Source organism: Capra hircus, chromosome 15 (assembly GCF_001704415.2).
Source record: "Capra hircus breed San Clemente chromosome 15, ASM170441v1, whole genome shotgun sequence".
NCBI classification, from domain to species: Eukaryota; Metazoa; Chordata; class Mammalia; order Artiodactyla; family Bovidae; genus Capra; species Capra hircus.
Genome location: NC_030822.1, coordinates 17,212,584 through 17,229,815, shown reverse-complemented (window position 1 = coordinate 17,229,815; position 17,232 = coordinate 17,212,584). Strand labels below are relative to the sequence as shown.

Below are 17,232 nucleotides of genomic sequence, written 5' to 3'. Positions count from 1 at the left end.
GTTGGGTTCAGGATATAGCCATATCTTCTAGGTTGGGCACTAAACCCTCCTAAATGGCAAGCCAAACAGATCAACCTAAAAATAAATTATACGCTCAGGCTCCAGCGGGGAGCTTCCCTTGATATTGTTTCAGGTCTGCGGCATATTTTTCCATTTCAGCTCACTTTTCTTCTTGGCACCTATGCACTTAATTGAGCTGGATGCCCACTTCCTTCTATTGAGGTGTGATAACTGCCAGTTTTTCATACTAATTGAGAACGTAGTTCATGATTTTACCTGATTTTATTAACTTGTGAAATAGAATCCAATAGTATTATCATTCTGAAGAGTTTTGTATTATTTGGGTATCAAAATAAAGTTTGAAAGAATTAGGATGGATTTGCAAATAACCTTTCCAAAAGACGTTGATTCTGATTTTGTCATGATTCTTCCGTCATGTGCATCTCTTCTTCCAGCCCTGTCATGTTTGGGGGTGACAATATCAGGGCAGTGGTGGATGTCTGCTTCTTTTTATTTTAGGGGAGCTGCTGCAATGGTGGTTGGTTACCTATGGTTTTTCTTACTGAATGTACGCATCTTGGTTTTCTTTTCATTGGCTATGAATGGCTTGCTCATGAAATGCTCTGTATTTGATGAGAATTTCTGAGGTGTTTGATGAATATTCAGAAATACATAGCTCATCACATGGCTGTTCTAGGTAGATATTCTTCCTTTGAATCATCTATAGGAAAGCTCTGGCTGCTCAGGGTGTTTCTTTCCCCATAATGCTACTAACGAAGTAAAGTGGTCATCATGGCATAACTTTCAAGCATCTACTCTTCAGCTCGAGCGTCTACCTGTAAGCACCTTTCAGTGTTAGAGATCGCTTGGGTTTTCAAGTGCAGAGGGTTGTTACAGACTGCATGGACGCGCAAAGCGTTGACGTCTTTGGTTCTCCTCGGTGGAGGGCTGGTGTTTTCAAAGCTGTCCTTCCTGCTGCATGCAGCTTCTTTGGCTGCTTTCTCCAGAAGATCTCATGTTCTGACCTCCACGTGTTCTCTGACAGAATGCGAAGGACACTGAGATACTTAACAGTGTGGCTGAGTCAAGCTGAAGTCACTCTCCACTGTCCCTTCATTTCTACTCAACCATCTATACAGCCTGGTATAGATGAACGACTCTGTAGACTACGGAAGGGAGAAATGTACAAAACAAATGGTGAAGGCTCAAGAAATAACGTTCTCCTAATTACTTGAATCATCGTTGTCACAGTTTCAACCACACCACGGGTTTTTACCCACCTACAACAGAACCCGAATTGGATCCAAAGGAACCCAGACCATTCGAATCCAGAAGCATCACCTCAGACAACCACAAGGATGACTGGTAATGGGTTACACATACTTAAAGATTTTTTTTTCCCCCTCAAAGTCTTTGGTGCTGCAAATGTCAATCATCAGGACACAGTGGGGAAATTTAGTTAATATCTCATCACAAATTCTTAGTGAACTTTCATGAGGATACTCCGTTCAGCTTGAGTCATTTGTCAATGATATCATCTGGACATAAGATATTTTACATTGCTTCATTATAAAACTGAACATGTTAAAATGGTTTGCGGTGCTGCCCTTGACAAAGTGGTCATAGTGGTATAACAGGTAATCATTAAGAAATTCTATGCATTTTGATTTTCTCTTGGGAGAGATTAGCAATATCACGCAAAAGTGTTAAGAGTTGATGCTCAGAGGTACTACTTAGGCATTGAACCATTAGATGGCATGTACTTTAATGAAAAGAAAAAAAAAATAGAACCATCAAAAACCGGTTGATAAAAAGTCACAATGTATATAACCATCATCACGACAGATGTGGACAGAAGTAGCACCAGTGCTTATGGAGAACGCTGGACCCAGGAACTGCACTCTTCTCTCAGTCACCATGGGTATCAGGATGAAGAGGAGACCCCGCATCCTACAAGCACAAGTAAGAAGGATGGCAGTCAGCAGTTCTGGTTTAGCTGAGTAGTGAAGTCACTCCAGAGAGTAGGGAAAAGACATTGGCCACGTCTTCAATCTCCACACAGTAATTTCTTTTATCCCCAGAGCATAAAAAGCTGCCAAATCTGCACACGGTCTCATAGAAATTAGAATTAAAAATACTAACTTGTCAAGTTGCCCCCAAAGGCCAAAATGTTTAAAATATCTAAGATATGGCTTTTTGTGTTAAAGATTCCCAGAGGCTCCATTTGGGTAAATTGTGTGTTTTTTTGGAAATGTCTGAAGGAGAGTGTGTTCTTTTGGTGCTTAGCAGTGGCATGTGGAAAGAAAGTGTGACAAGTGCAAGGATCTTTGGAACTCTTTGTTTTCTGTAAAGATCTTTGAGAAATCCAGCTTCTTTTTCACATTCTGTTTCTCACCCCATTGTAGAAACACCTCCCTTGTGCTCTTGGGAGGAAAGACAGTCACTTAGATGGACTATATTTGAATTCCTTGACTGTTCTTTTTCTGTTTTTAAGCTCAGGGTAATTTGGGGGAAGGCTTTGATGCTGTTATTTTTACTTGTATGCAAACATCTCAGGTTTCCTAAAGCAATTTCAAGTCTTTCTACTGGCCTATGAGGATAGGACAAAAAAGAAGTAAGTATATTCTCTTCTTTTTTGGTCTCTCTCTCAGAGATGCCTATATTTGGTATAAAAGAAGCTTTAATTTAGGATAACAGCTCGTAGCATTATAGAAATCATGGTTCAACCATGGTTCTTATCGCCTTAAACACTCCAAAAGCAAAAAATGTAAGGAACAATCACTAAAAGCCAAAGGAGTTTGGGAATCCATGGTCTGAAGATGTCTTCAGACAACAAAAGAAACTTTCAGACATCAGCTAGGACTGAACAGGCTAGGACTGAACATCCTGAGCACTGTGACCTTTCCTGGTGGCTTGGACAGTAAAGAATCTACCCACAAGGCGGGAGACCTGGGTTTGATTCCTGTGTTGGAAAGATTCCCTGAAGAGGAAATGGCAACCCACTCCAGTACTCCGATATTCTTGCCTGGAGAACCCACATGGACAGAGTGAGCCTGGCAGGCTTCGGTCCATGGGGTCGCAAAGAATTAGAAGCTACTAGGCACAGCACAGAGCATTGTACTGAATACACCCAACAGGCCTGCATCTCATTACTGACCACAATAGATTTGATATTCACATGAGGATTATGGGCTGAGTTAACAAAGAGTCTAATGAAATAAGAAACAGAAATAAGAGAAATAAAACAGAAATTTCTTCAGAATGGGATTCTGTACCAGTCCCTTTGGGTCCTAATAGTTTATTTTAGAAGTTGTTAAGACAGTTTGTACCTAAAAGTTTATATTATTTAAGTTTGTACTAGTTAAGAGGCTGGGAATTAATGAGCCTATTGTCAAAAAGCAGTGGGGGAGGGGCATGATTACTGGAGGGTAGCCGAAAAACAGGACAGAACAAAACCTAACAGAAAGTGGAAGCTGCTTCAGCGATTCTTTTATGGGGACTTGCAAAACATCAAGTGATTCTGGCTGGCGATTTCTAGGCTTTATCAAAAAAACAGTACAGCTTCTAGAAGAGAGTCAATCTTTGCATTTGCAATGGAAATCCTATAGTCTGCTAACCCATATATTGAAGACAACAGAGGGTTACTGGCTATTTAAAGGATCATTCTGTTTATAAAGATAGTGGTAGCAAGAGTATAGAATAGTGTGTGCATTTCGTTTCTTTTCTTTTTGACTTTAAGCAGTTTATATTTGGGTTAAATTTTCTTTTTATGTTGTTGGGGTTTTTTTTTTTTTTTTTGGTAATTACATCCAGTGTTGTTTCTATCTTCAAGATTTTTATTTTTTCCCCCTCCCTCTGGATAACCTGTTAACTTCAGGAATGTTTTGGCCAATGCGAGGGTAAAATGAGGGCAGTAAGTTTTATTTTTTTAAACATCTTTGCTGTTGTCAAGTCACACACATTATTATCTAAAATAGTGAAATAAACTAGTTTTACAAGTTGCAAACTGACTTCAGCCTGGCAGGTCTATACAGTCTGTTTTTCCTTTTTTTATTGAAGTATAGTTGATGCGCAGTATTTAACAGTCTCATTTTCTTGATGAACAGAACTTCAGTGTTAGTCACAATGGAGGAAAATGTCAATGACTTTCTGATTCTTCCCAAAGGCACCCTGGTACAATTTTATTTCATTCATTTTGTCCTTCTTCAAACTAGACAATTACAACATTGAGTGCTTGAAGTTTTAAGCCTGTCACACACTCTTACAATGCCAAACACTGGTTAGAAAGGTTTTAGATAATGTCAAACATTGGCTAGAAGAGTTTTCTTCCACTGAATTAAATTTGTTAAAACGTGATTTTGACAATTTTAGATGCTCCATAGACATAACCTTGTAATATGTCAGTGGAATAGCATCTCAGTCATTCCCAGCATCTTTCATGCTGGGCAGATTCACTGCTGGTACATTTCAGGTGTGTGAGATGTTGAGTCACGTGACCACTATTTGAGAAGTCTTCCTACTAGGCTGATCTCATCATAGATTGTTATATAATATACTCCTCCCCCTCAAATCACTGAAGACCAGAGGTTAATTTTTTGAATGAACAGTTCTTTCAGGCAGGGTATGTGAGGCCATAAACTCTAGTAAAATAAGAATAGTACTAGGAATTCATAGACTGTGATCTAGTTATAACTTTGTGCTGATCTGGCTATGTGATTTTGAGCAAATCACGATTTCTTTGGGCCCGTTTTCTCACCTGAAAGACTAAAGGATTTAAGGACTAAAGGATTTAGACTAAAGTCTAAAGACTAAAGGCCATCTGATTTCTAATATCCCTTTCAGAGTGACCAGTGGTCTCTCTCTTTCTTGCTGTGCCGTTCTGCCTCCTGTCCCACCTGTATATGTGTTTAAGGTAGGAGGCTATGTGTTGGTAAGGAAAGTAACTGAACAATAACAGCTCACTGTTGACATTCTTCTCACAGCCCAGGCACCCACTACTAGTACAGCAGAAGAAACAGCTACCCAGAAAGAGCAGTGGTTTGAGAATGGAAGGCCTGGGGAATATCCCCAAACACCAAAAGAAGACTCTCATTCAACAGCAGGGACAACTGGTAATGCATGGTTTCACAGGCAGACTTGGGTGAAAATTTCCTCGGGTGTTAAATGCTGGGCTTTGAGGACAGTGAACAAGAAGAATTGGAAAGAATTGTCACAAGATGTTACAGTCCCTTAATCAATGACCACGCAGCCAACACAGAGCCAGCCCTTAAGTGCTCATAATAAATCCCCTGAGCAGAAATGGATATAGGCACAGAAGGGAGACACGGAATATGTGCTTGCATGAGTCACTTTCGGATCTAATGTTGGCATCCCCTGGGGAGACTGTCGAAGAGACTCTGATCGTATAAAATACTACCTTTTCTTTTGTAAAGGAATCTTCTCCATGATGTGGGTCCAGTCTTTACAACACAGTTCTATAAAATACTGGGCTTGTTAGAAGGCTTTTGGTCAGAAAAACCTCAGTAGTTGAAGAAATGGAGCCAGACATTTTGAGACAAACACATGTCTGGTGTCATTTGGCCTTTTGTCATGTTTATTTGGAGATTTCTCCTCGAATAGACAACAGTTTCTTCTTAAATTTAAAAAAAAAAAATGCCTCTATACTTAACTGTGGGATTGGGGAGATTGGAGTCAAAGCTTGTCATCTCTTGTCATTTCTAAGCGTTGCCTGATAAGTTCACTCTGCCAGCTCCTATGCATGTGTGACAGAAGCCTTGAAATGCATCCTATCTTGTAAAACAATGTGAATTCCGTATCCTTACTTGATAGCAGTGGGAAGTATTCCTGTGTTTTCATTTACAATATAGGATATAACGCATGATTTTCCTCCGGTGTGTGGCAGCTTCTGAATTCATAGCTGTCAGAGTGATGGATTCAGTGACTGGCTACATGATGTGGTTGCTGCCAAGGGGCCACTATTGTCATCTTTTCTACCTCTGCGTCTTCATTGGCTCAGAATGAAGCCAAAGCACGTGCTGCATTCTTATGTCACTTGTGCCCTAAATCTCACTGTTGGGTGGTACTGCTTCTGATGGAGTCCATTCATGCTTTTGAGATGAATGGCATTGACTTTCCTGTCTGTCTAGGGGGTGGGGAAGCTGCTACCTGACTCCTTCCCTGCATCACGACTGGCCTCACGTGCATTTAGCCGGGATGCGGTTGTCCAGGATGATCGCGTGTGTTTGGACTCCTGCACTTCCTCCTTCTAGGGATGGTGGCAGCGTGGTGTGGGTGAAGAGCTATTTCTCCTCCGTCTTTACTATAACTTCTCATCCTCCCACTAGAGAAGTCATTAGTGCTTTTGCATCCTCCAGTTCACATGCTGATTGCTAGGGAAAATGAGCATGAGTGAAACTGCACCTGCTGAAACATTCTGCATTTATGCAACTTCCCGGCCCTCTAGACCCGGAAGACCCTTTCATTGTCTTGAGCAGAGAATATAGTCTTTAAAAAAATAATAGTGTATCCCTGTCCGGGTGCCAACTAACACTTTGATAATTGCTTAAACTGCATAGTCACAGCAGCCTCAACGCATGTCAGCCATCCCCATCAAAGAGTGACAACGCAGAGCCAAGAGGACAGTTCCTCGACTTACTTCTTGGACCCAGTCTCGCATCCAATGGGGCGAGGTCATCGAACAAAAGGAAGGATGGGTAATAATCTCTGAGCTCTTTTATATATTATGTTTTAGAAAGCCACCAAATGGCTGTTTTCCTAGAAGTATCCCTTTGGCTTTAGACCAATCTGCTTTCCTGAAGAACTTTGTTTCTTCCAAAATTAGTTTTCTTAGTAAGACTGATATGCATATACATCTGAATCTGAAGTCCTGGGCAAGAGTGGAGAATTTGGCAGGAGAGTAAAGGAGGATTAGTCCTAAAATGATGGGAATTGGAAGTCATTTTCTCTGAAGAGGAGCAGTCTCAAGATTTCTTTTCCATATACTTCCAAGTGCAGGGTTTTAAAAAGAATGAAGTGATAGATCCAGTGACTATTTCCATTACAGACCCACGATAAAACTTGTATTTGGTAGAGAAATGTTAGAGGTCAAAGATTCCAAACAAATAACTAAAAGACTCTGGAAAATTGTGTGAATTACTCTTGGAAACTTAGAAACAAAATACACTACTTGGTGACTTAGGATTTGCACCACCCCTGGCCCTCCATAAATGTTTGTGAATTTGAAGCATGGACAGCTTTTATACAGGATGGAATCATTGTTTTCTTAATTAGCATTCTTATTTACCTGTTGGAGAAGGAAATGGCAACCCACTCCAGTATTCTTGCCTGGAAAATCGCTTGGGCAGAGGAACCTGGTGGGCTACAGTCCATGGGGGTCGTGGTGAGTCAGACACGACTTAGTGAGTAAACAGCAATTTACCTATATGCAATTCAAAAACAGAATTAAACAAGAGAGAGTGAAAAAGACTAGCTGGAGCTCTGCAACAGTGGAAGATTATTATTGTATTTGACAAAATTTTAAATTTAAAAGAAATGTTTCCTTTAGCAGAACCAGATGACAACTTTCCTGAGAGAATCTGTAAGAATTGGTAGCAAGTGGTGCCCCTCTTTTCCCAGTGTTTACCAAGGAGAAGAATCCATGTTCTTTACTAAATCCATGAATAGAATTGTGCAATTTTATTAATTTTTTAAAATTTAACAAGATGTCTTGATCACAGACATGTAACATTCCACAAAGGGAGATCAACCAAGAGAACAAATTGGTGATAGGAATTTTCAGTCATAGTTTCAAATATATTTTCTGGATCCAAATTCCCAAGGGTATGCACTGCACAGGACTTATTGAAGTGAGTTCTCAGAATGCAATATAATGTCTCTCAGTATTGAGGTAAGCAAAGTTATCTCCAAAATGAATCCAATAGTTTCTGTGGTCTCATTTCTCCAGAACATCGTAACTATGTTGTACCCAAATGTTAGTGATCATATATCCCTTAAAGTATAACTATATTAAATATCTGCAAATGTAATTGTGCTTTATGTTCAGTGCATTATGGAGCCGCACAATGTGCAGTTAATTCGTGGTCCGTGTTCTTAAGGTAGAGCTTCCCAGGTGGCGCTAGTGGTACAGAACCCACCTGGCAATGTGAGAGATATAAGAGACGTGAGTTTGATTCCTGGGTCAGAAAGATCCTCTGGAGGAGGAAATGGCAACCCACTTTGTATAAGCCTGGAGAATCCCATGGACAGAAGAGTCTGGTAGGCTACAGTCCATAGGTTTGCAAAGAATCAGACATGACTGAAGCGACTTAGCAGTCACATGCATGCTCTTAAGGAACTTAAAAGTTAGCTAGGAAAACAGCTTCAAAATAGATCTAATAGTATGATAGGGTAAGTAATAGATGTCAAATGAACATTGCTAGCAATAAACACAAAAGAAATTCTGAGGATCCCTTGGACAACCTCAGAGAAAGGTAGATTGGATCTGGTTTTTAAAAACTGGAAAAAAAAAATCTAGTTAGTCAGAGACAGGCAGTAGGGGAATTTTTTTTATTGTTTTTAAGGAAAGAAACACATATAAGGAGAGGTTTAAAAGAAAGAAAGCCAAGAAAAGAATTTGGCAGAGTCAGTGGATCCACATGTCACAAAGAAAGATGAGTGTGAATGGTGAGGTTGGGGCCATTCTGTTGTGCGGCTGAAGTGCCGCGTGTAGCCCCAAACACGCATTTTACACACATGCTGGCTGGGGGCTCTGAGGATACCCATTGCGGAAAACCAAGCCAGTGAAAGCTTCAGAATCAATATTGTCTTCATATTGATGAACAGAAAGGGTTTTCATCAAATTGATGATGTCAAGAACGTTATAATTGGCTTCAACCATAGAATGGCGTCACACCTCTTAAAGGATTCTACTTATAAAAGGAAAGAGGAACAAGAGTGTCTAGAACCATCAGCAGGCTGGACATTTTCTGGGAGAATATCCATTTGGGGTTTTGATTTGGATTAGCCAGACTTTGCTCTTTTTTAGCGATTACTACTACTACTATTATTTTAAAATAATAGAGTCAGCTGCATTTTGTTCTATGAAGACCCTGATGTGCAGTGGAAAGGCTACAGTGTAGACGTGGGTCCCTAATATTCCAGTGTTCCCCTCTGGAGTCATTTGGAACAGATTAAATCTCCCCAGAGGCAGCAGAGTGGGTGGACTTTGAATCCAAGAATCGGCAATAGTGATGGTGTTTATGGCTTGTGTGGCCTCTGTTTCACTCGGGACTTGTTATTTCAGCAGAATTGATTTGTGATAGTTATTAGAAACATCTTCTATAAATATTTCAGTGAAATTTCTATGTAGTTCAGCATTATACACGTTACATTCCAAAGACATCTCCTACATATGTGTATGGAGGATTCATTGATATCTAATGCTTCTTATTCTTTGCCCTAGAAATCCCTGTGGCTTCCATCTAGATAGTATGGGATGATGATTTTATTTGTACTTTCAGTTCATGGAGCAAAAGAGGAGGAAATGAGGGAAGAGGACTGTAACAACATTTTTTTTTTTTTTCCAAGTCAAGAGAATGTAACAAAATGGTGCCTGAACCAGTGCAGTTTGTCTTTTATCCACGTGTCAGATCACTGGCTTACTCCGTGTCTCAGCAGTACACAATGCACCTGCCAATTCAGTAGACACAAGAGAGGCAGGTTCGATCCCTGAGTCGGGAAGATCCCCTGGAGGAGGGCGTGGCAACCCACTCCAGTGTTCTTGCCTGGAGAATTCCATGGACTGAGGAGCCTGGTAGGCTGCAGTCCATGGGGTCTCACAAGACTGAAGCAACTGAGTATGGACTCACGCATAGATCATTTGTATAGAACAGGACAAGTCACACGTGGGTTATATTTCTGTCTCTCTGCAAAGCTTAGGAGGCCCATCATGTATTCATTTAGCATCTTTCCAGACTCAGCAAAAAACAACAAAGATTGTAGCTTTCATACAACTCAGCCTTTAAATGAAAGCCAGTTACTTCTTGAGAGGCCCTTTTGGAGAACTGATCATTTATTTCAGTTCTGGAGACGTGAATTAGTATGTGCTTTCTTTCCTCTCATGCAGGTTTGAATATAAGTATTATTTATCTCTAGACCAGAAATGACCTTCAGATAGCAGTTAGAAAATCAAGCAATAACACTGATTTAATTCCTTCAGATACAGACACCAGCCCTAGTACAACGCTTCAGCCTTCTGCAGATCCAAACACGAGTTCGGTGGGAGACTTGGACAGGACAGGACCTCTCTCAATGACAACTCGTAAGGATAAAGATACTCAGCCTCTTGACCTGTATTCTTGCTTCAGCTCTTGCTCCCCTTGGCCCTGATGCAGGGCTTGGTGGTGGTATAGCTCATTCAGTGCTGAGTGGTTCAGCTCAACTCACAATATCAGATTTGTCCTCCTTGTCTTTATTTTCTGGGTGGTTCTTTAAATCTGATTATACCTTCATTTGTGGTGGTTTCCTTTTTAACTTTTTATTAAAAAGGAAAAGGATGTGGGACTCCATTCCACTTGATTTTCCTGCTTTGAGTAGTTAAGTTAGTGAAATTCAAGGCCACAGCTAAGGTAGTGGTATCTCTCTGTTTTAACTGACTAGTTCCTTGTGAGTCCCATCTTTCAATCAAGGCAGAAGAGGGGTAGCATTTTTCAGTGGTTGTAAAAAGATGTTTGGGGGCTAGATAATCACAGAGAGTAGGGGAATCACATTAGCCCATAGAGGAGGATCAAGACAATTTTTTGACAATTGACGTTGGTGGCAGGGCCCTGGGAATAAAAGAAGAACATTTGCTCATATCTCTTCCTGTCACTAAACATCTGGCAGAAACAATGCTAAACTTCTAGCGGCCTTAACATCCACCACATAGGTGCAGAGCTATCCCAGAGATCTACATAAAGTCATTCATAATTTCTTGACAGAATAGTAAAGAAATCCAGAATTACAAGGGCCTCATTTCACTGCTTGCTAGACATACTGGGCAGAGTCTTTTCCTGTGAGCCCTTTCAGACAAAGGGAAAAATCAACAAGCATGTGTTCATTGTCAAGAATGTAAATAACCCAGCAACCAGGCATCAAAGGAGATGCGAATAAGCCTAGAAATGGTCCCTGCCAATGGAGGGTCTTGCAGTCCTACTTCATGTCCCTGTCGACTTTTGCTCTGTTGTGGGGCTTGGGATCTGTTGACTGCCTTTCTCCTGGTTATAATATTTACTGGGTAGTGGGCGTGGCTTAGTGGTACGCTTTAGGGTGTGCTTGCCCCTGTAACTCAGAGGTCAGATCTTTTCTTAGAAGAACACAAAGTAAATTAACTCAAAACAATGAAAACCATTTCAGATATGGGCAATGGTTCAACCAGAAATTGATATGTATCAGTGAGGGCCCTGTATTTGCCCAGACAAGCGTTTCCTGGCCTTTCAGTGCATTGATGAGAATCCTCATCCACAAACGAGATCGAAAAGCTAATCATGGGGTACAATAGTGACTTAAGTGTTTCCTTGTGTAAATCTGAGCTGAGTTACTTGAGCGGGTTATTCTAGATGAACTTCTTCCTCTTTTGTGGTTACAGGTATTCTGCCTGCTCTGCTGGTGTTTACTTTCCCTATAGTCACACTTCTTGACACACAGTGAAGCTGCTCTTGATGGCTGATAGGAGCACCGGGATTCAAGCATTCTTTTTTCTTTGTTTCTGGTTTTTCCTGAGTGACAGGAAGCAATGTTATAATTGGGCCAGGATGATCCAGGGCGGACAGAGTTTTGGCTTAGATTTCATCTTGGCACTTCACCTTGTTTATTATACAGAAAAACAAAGCCAGCTAAGGGGCAAAGCAGAATTCTGTTGTGCATTTCTTCCAGTAAGAGGAGAATGGCATGCAAACACCTTGGTATTCCTATGTACCTACCCATCTGACTGTATCAGATCCTCCCTGTCAGCAGATAACAGAGGATTTGTCTCATGGCCCCAAATTAATACTGGACTCATCCCTCATTGAAACAGAGCAGAGTGATACTCACAGTTTCTCTCCATCGCATGGCGGCTTAGAAGAAGACAAAGGCCACTCAACGACTGCTACTCCAACATCTATCAGTAAGGACTGTAAAGCCCACGTGGCTTCAGCTATTGGAAAGAATCAATAAACCACGGGTGCTTTTGCAGTGTCTTTGGTGGAGGTACATCAGTTGGCTGTTGTCATGCTGTTACTCCTGATCAGAAGGTGTGGCTGGTGATGGTTCTCTGACTTTTCTGCTTTGTAGATCTCTTAGAAGCCATTGTATATTAAATGCAAACTATATTTTCTTAATCTTCAAGTTCGGGTATCTTAAACCCTAGAGTTAGTGACTTTGTTTAATAGTAACAGATTACTGGTGTGTGATTGGGTGGAAAAATCTGAATTATAGCACTCTCTATTTTCCTTGCATTAATAATATTTTTTTGCCATTTATCCTCTGGACCACAAATCCATGGTGCAGGTGACTAAGAAGCAGTTCAAGGAAAGGAAAGAATAACCAAAGCCTCACATCTTTGAAACTTTGCATTTGCTATCCCAACTGCACAGCCAAATTTTACCTTTCAATTCAGTACCACATTTTTCCCTCTTCATCAGCGGTGGGTTCAGTTGAGTAAGAACTCAAGATTATGTGGTACCCGAGTTTTACGGTAACAATTCTAGAGGCATAAACCGTATTTGAATAACCCAAGCAGATGTTGCAATGAATGTCTCTTCTAGATATTAGGATCGCCACTCTTCCATTGAATGATGTCCAGATTGTATTGACTGCAAAATATTGATTCTGTTCAATAGGATGACAAACTGCACCGTCTTTTGCTCCATGTTCACAAATAACAAGTGAAAAGTTTTTGCAGCAGTTGCACATGCTGAAGACAAGCATGTTTTGGGTGGTGGTCTTACAAATGTGGGTTTACCGTTGATTCCACCTCCACACAGCTAGGAACGATGGAAGAAGAGGTGGAAATCTTCCTGACGATGCAACTACTTCAGTGGAAGGTTACACTCATTCTCCAGATACAAATGAATACACAACCCTCACCCCAATGACCCCTACTAAGACTGGGTCCCCTGGAGTTACTGAAGTTACTATTGTTGGAGATTCCACCTCTAAGGCTGATCTTACTTTACCAGGTAATTTGGCCATTTGATATCTGGTTTGCTTTCTCTATAGGAAGAAACAACACATACTTTCATATGGTAAAGAACGTCTTCTCTGTGGAGACTGTAATTATATTGATTTGTGTCATGGGAATGGCTTTCATCACAGATTCTAATGCAGTAGATTTACTTTAGATGAATGATGCTTTTATTTACCTGTGTAATTTCCATTTATTTTTTGTGACTTGGTTGTTATGGTAGAATTTCTTTCTTTGTCTTATTCCTGACCTTCTGATATATTTAATTGAACCATATGAAATCGACATTTTTGTAAGTAAAAGTAGTCAAGTATCAGTTTCATTTGATTCAGCTAATATATGCTGCTTATGTAAGGTTTTACCCAACTTGTGAATAATTTCCTTATACAAATGTCTTTGCTCTGAAATTATTTTTTATTGGTGATAGATTGGTGGATTTTATTTTTTTGGTGAAGGGCTTATGGATACCTCTTCTAATTATGGTGCGCACTTAAAACTTTATGATTTAATCTACATTATGACTAGTTACCCTTTCTCAGACAGAGAGGCCTGGCGTGCTGCGGTTCATGGGGTCGCAAACAGTTGGACATGACTGAATGACTGAACTGAACTGAACTGACCCTTTCTCTTGTGAAAGCAAAAAGTTGATCGAAGATGACTTATTCAATAAGTTACACATGGACCTTGCCATCCTTCCCATTTCTACTTTTGTTTCTCTGTTTGCACTAAGAAATTAATATTGAAGAAAAGGGAACTGCAAAATACTTACCCTGGCTAAGAAACTAAAATTGAACTCTCTCTTCCTGGAGCCAGATATTTAAGTGTTCTTACTAGTCAACCATTAAGGAATATTAAAGATCCATTATTTTAAATATATATATATGTAGTAGCACATGTCTTTCCCTACCCCATGCCCCCTCAGATGAACAATAAGTCTCATGAGAACTCGCTATATAAAGCAGATGACAGTGCGATGCTGTGGCTGTTGTGGGATGCCATGTGCCTGGCCCGTATCCTAGAGCCCACATGCCTGGGCTGCCCATCTCAGGGCTTCAAGGGAAACAGTTGTAAAAAATCCTGACCTCAACAGTATTGGCACGGCAAAGCCCCTTTACACCTGCTGGTTCTTTATTCGGCATGGTTCTGCCCTCAGTTGTTAAAAATTCCAAGTAGCCGTGTCAGTATTCTTCTGGAGAAATGAATTTTAGAGCACTGCCTGGTTTCTCTTGGCAAAATAGGGCCCTTTATGCAGCCGAGTGAATTTAAATGGCCATTTTAACAGTTACAGTAGCCTCAAAGGATTACATAGCCTATTTGTTAGTAAATAAAATGCTTTCTACAAAATCGATATTTACATACCCCGATTCCTTCTGCATTCTGCAGCGGTACAGACAGATTTCCCATAGTTCTCCATGGATTAAATCATCCATCATCCTTGATTTTCTTCCAGAATACTCAGATAAGGCTAATTTCTTCCCATATATTTTTTTCTCGCCTTTTTACTTAATGTTAAGAATGAAAACATCCTTAATTGTAGTGGCTGTGGTCTTGGTGGTGATGGTGGTGGTGGTGGTGATGGTGGTGGTACTGAGTGCTTTGGTGTCAGCATTTCACAAATCCTCTTTTCAGTTTTTCTAGCCATCAGCCAAGGAACAAAGCAATCTATTTCCTCCATACAATTGTGTAAGAGATTACAGATCGCCTATCTCCACTTTCTCTAAATCAGGACATTGTGAAGATCAGATTACTGTATATTCCTTAGAGGAATTTTTCATAATGGGTGACCATAGCCATTTTATGAACCTGTTTCGTTTTGCTTCAAGATTCCATTATAATTTTAGGAAATGTGTGGGCAGGAGGGGGAGGAACCAGAGTTTCCATATTCTGAACTCGAGATTTGAACTGTGGATCCAAATTTTAGCGATTCATGAACTTGTTTCAATGTAAAGCCTTCTGTGATGGATGTTTGAGAAGATGAGGTTATACTAACTCTTGGTGTTGAAAATACAGATTTAAGTTTTTGGAAAATATGATTTGAAATATATTCTAATAACCAGGTGCACCTTAACCACATGTTAGTTATCTCCCCATTTCTTTTTCACTTATTTTCAGACTTTATTTTCTCTAACTTGAATTGACTTTTCTTTCTGAATCCTTACTGATTCAACCCCAAGCTACATTATTGAACAAACAAAACATTTCTCAATTTCCTGCCTCAGAGAAATCTCTTTAAATATCCCATTCCCTAAGCCACAAAGTACATGCATTCCCAATGATCACATCTATCATAATTCAAAGCATATAATTGTTATGTCAAAGACACATCAAATCCCAACCTCTGACTTGCCAAGACATCATAGTATTTTTGGTAGAGTTACAATTTGGGGGTTTCTGCTGAAGCCACACTTCCTGTGGTCATCCTTACTGGTCTGTGCTGTCCCAGTTTTTAAAATTTTGATTGAAGCTCTAACCCACTCATCAGTGAAGGAAGCAATGAACAAGAATTCATATCATGGACCCATTCGGAACTCCTTTGTCATTATTTTTGGTTACCTTTAAGAGACTTTGCAATGGGCTGTATGAAAATGCACAGGTGAGGAAGCCCAGATGGGGACGTACCTGAGCATACGGTATTGAACCTCCCTCTGTTGCTCCTTACAGGAGACTATGGCTCGTCCCGCGACCCCAGTGGAAGGTCCTATACAACTCATGCATCTGAATCAGCTGGTGAGTTTGAGCTGCTTTTAGTCGTTTACTGTTACCATCATGGAACCTGCTAATTATTAATAATGTATGAGTCAGTGTCTCCCCAGAAGTGGTTTTTATACGTTCTTTGCATGTATCACAATCACGGGGAGAACTTCTTAAACTACACTGCTGGGCCCCATCCTTAAATGTTTCTGCTTCGAGAGGAGTGGACTGAAGCCTGAGCATTTGTATTTCTAGTAATTTCTCTGGTGACGCTGATTCTGCTCAGACACGGACTCCACTTTGAGGACGACTGCTTTTGAGAAAATTCTTCCATCTGGAAAAATCAGGAAGAATTCATGCAGATGCTTAGTTTAACACTGCATTTTACCAGGGCGATTAAGAACATAGATTTTGGAGAAAGAATGGCCTGGGTTTGATTCCGGCTCCTTCACATGCCAACGAGGGACCTTGTTAAAAGGATCTGAGATTTGACTTCCTAACCAAAAAAATTGGGATGATAATAATTGTCACAGGGCATTGTTTTAAAGGGGCATTCCCAGTGGCTCAGTGGGTAAAGAATCTGCCTGCAATGCAGGAGACACAGGAGACTCGGGTTTGATCCCTGGATGAAGAAGGTCCCTTGGAGGAGGAAATGGCAATCCACTCCAGTATTTTTGCTAAGAAAACCCCATGGATACAGTCCATGGGGTCACAGAGAGTCGGAAGTGACCGAGCATGCACACACATGCACACCTGCCTTGTTTTAAAGACTCTTGTTTTAAAGCTCTTTAAAGACTTTAAAGCTCTTGTTTTAAAGACTAAATGATGTATACTTGTAAAGTCTTTAGCATAATTCCCCTGCCCACCGCACATGGCATAATAACTAGCCTTTACTGAGAATTTACTGTGTGCTGGTGGCATCGTTCTGAACACTTTACACGTGTGAGGTTGGACCATCTGAAACTGCCACTTCTGTAGATCAACAGTCAGGTATCGGTGATTCCCTGTATTTCATCTTTTATGTTCTTATTTAATTATGTCAGTAATTGTATTATCCTATTATTACAAATGAGAAAATAAGACTTAGAGAGGCTAAGCAGCATGGCTGAGTTGACTTGGTAGAGTTGAATGGTGAAGCCAGGTTTTAAGCCCAGGGATCTTGTGTTGCCTCTCAGAAGCATGATCTGGAGAAATACCCTGTAATGACCATCATTCCTGCCATAATTACTGTACTGATCACGCGTCTAGAAATATCACTCCAGGCAGCAAAAGTCTGCCATGAGGCAGGTTGACTTGTGATCACTAACGTTGCTCCTGAAAGGTTCTGCCGATGCTGTCTC

At 40.5% G+C, this 17,232-nt stretch overlaps 1 protein-coding gene across 8 annotated transcripts in view; it reads left to right on the top strand.

Moving 5' to 3' along the window:
• CD44 (CD44 molecule (Indian blood group)) overlaps positions 1 to 17,232 on the top strand; it is an 89,203-nt gene that overhangs the window by 56,789 nt on the left and 15,182 nt on the right. For 2 of the 8 annotated variants that reach the window (XM_018059241.1, XM_018059242.1), the window contains exons 7-14: positions 1,252 to 1,365; positions 1,846 to 1,962; positions 4,983 to 5,111; positions 6,576 to 6,713; positions 10,217 to 10,318; positions 12,053 to 12,142; positions 13,002 to 13,196; positions 15,863 to 15,928. In XM_018059241.1, coding sequence (XP_017914730.1) covers positions 1,252 to 1,365; positions 1,846 to 1,962; positions 4,983 to 5,111; positions 6,576 to 6,713; positions 10,217 to 10,318; positions 12,053 to 12,142; positions 13,002 to 13,196; positions 15,863 to 15,928 — 951 coding nt within the window. The remainder of the gene's footprint in view (positions 1 to 1,251; positions 1,366 to 1,845; positions 1,963 to 4,982; positions 5,112 to 6,575; positions 6,714 to 10,216; positions 10,319 to 12,052; positions 12,143 to 13,001; positions 13,197 to 15,862; positions 15,929 to 17,232) is intronic. The other 6 variants (XM_018059243.1, XM_018059244.1, XM_018059245.1 and 3 more) reach the window with 6 other exon arrangements.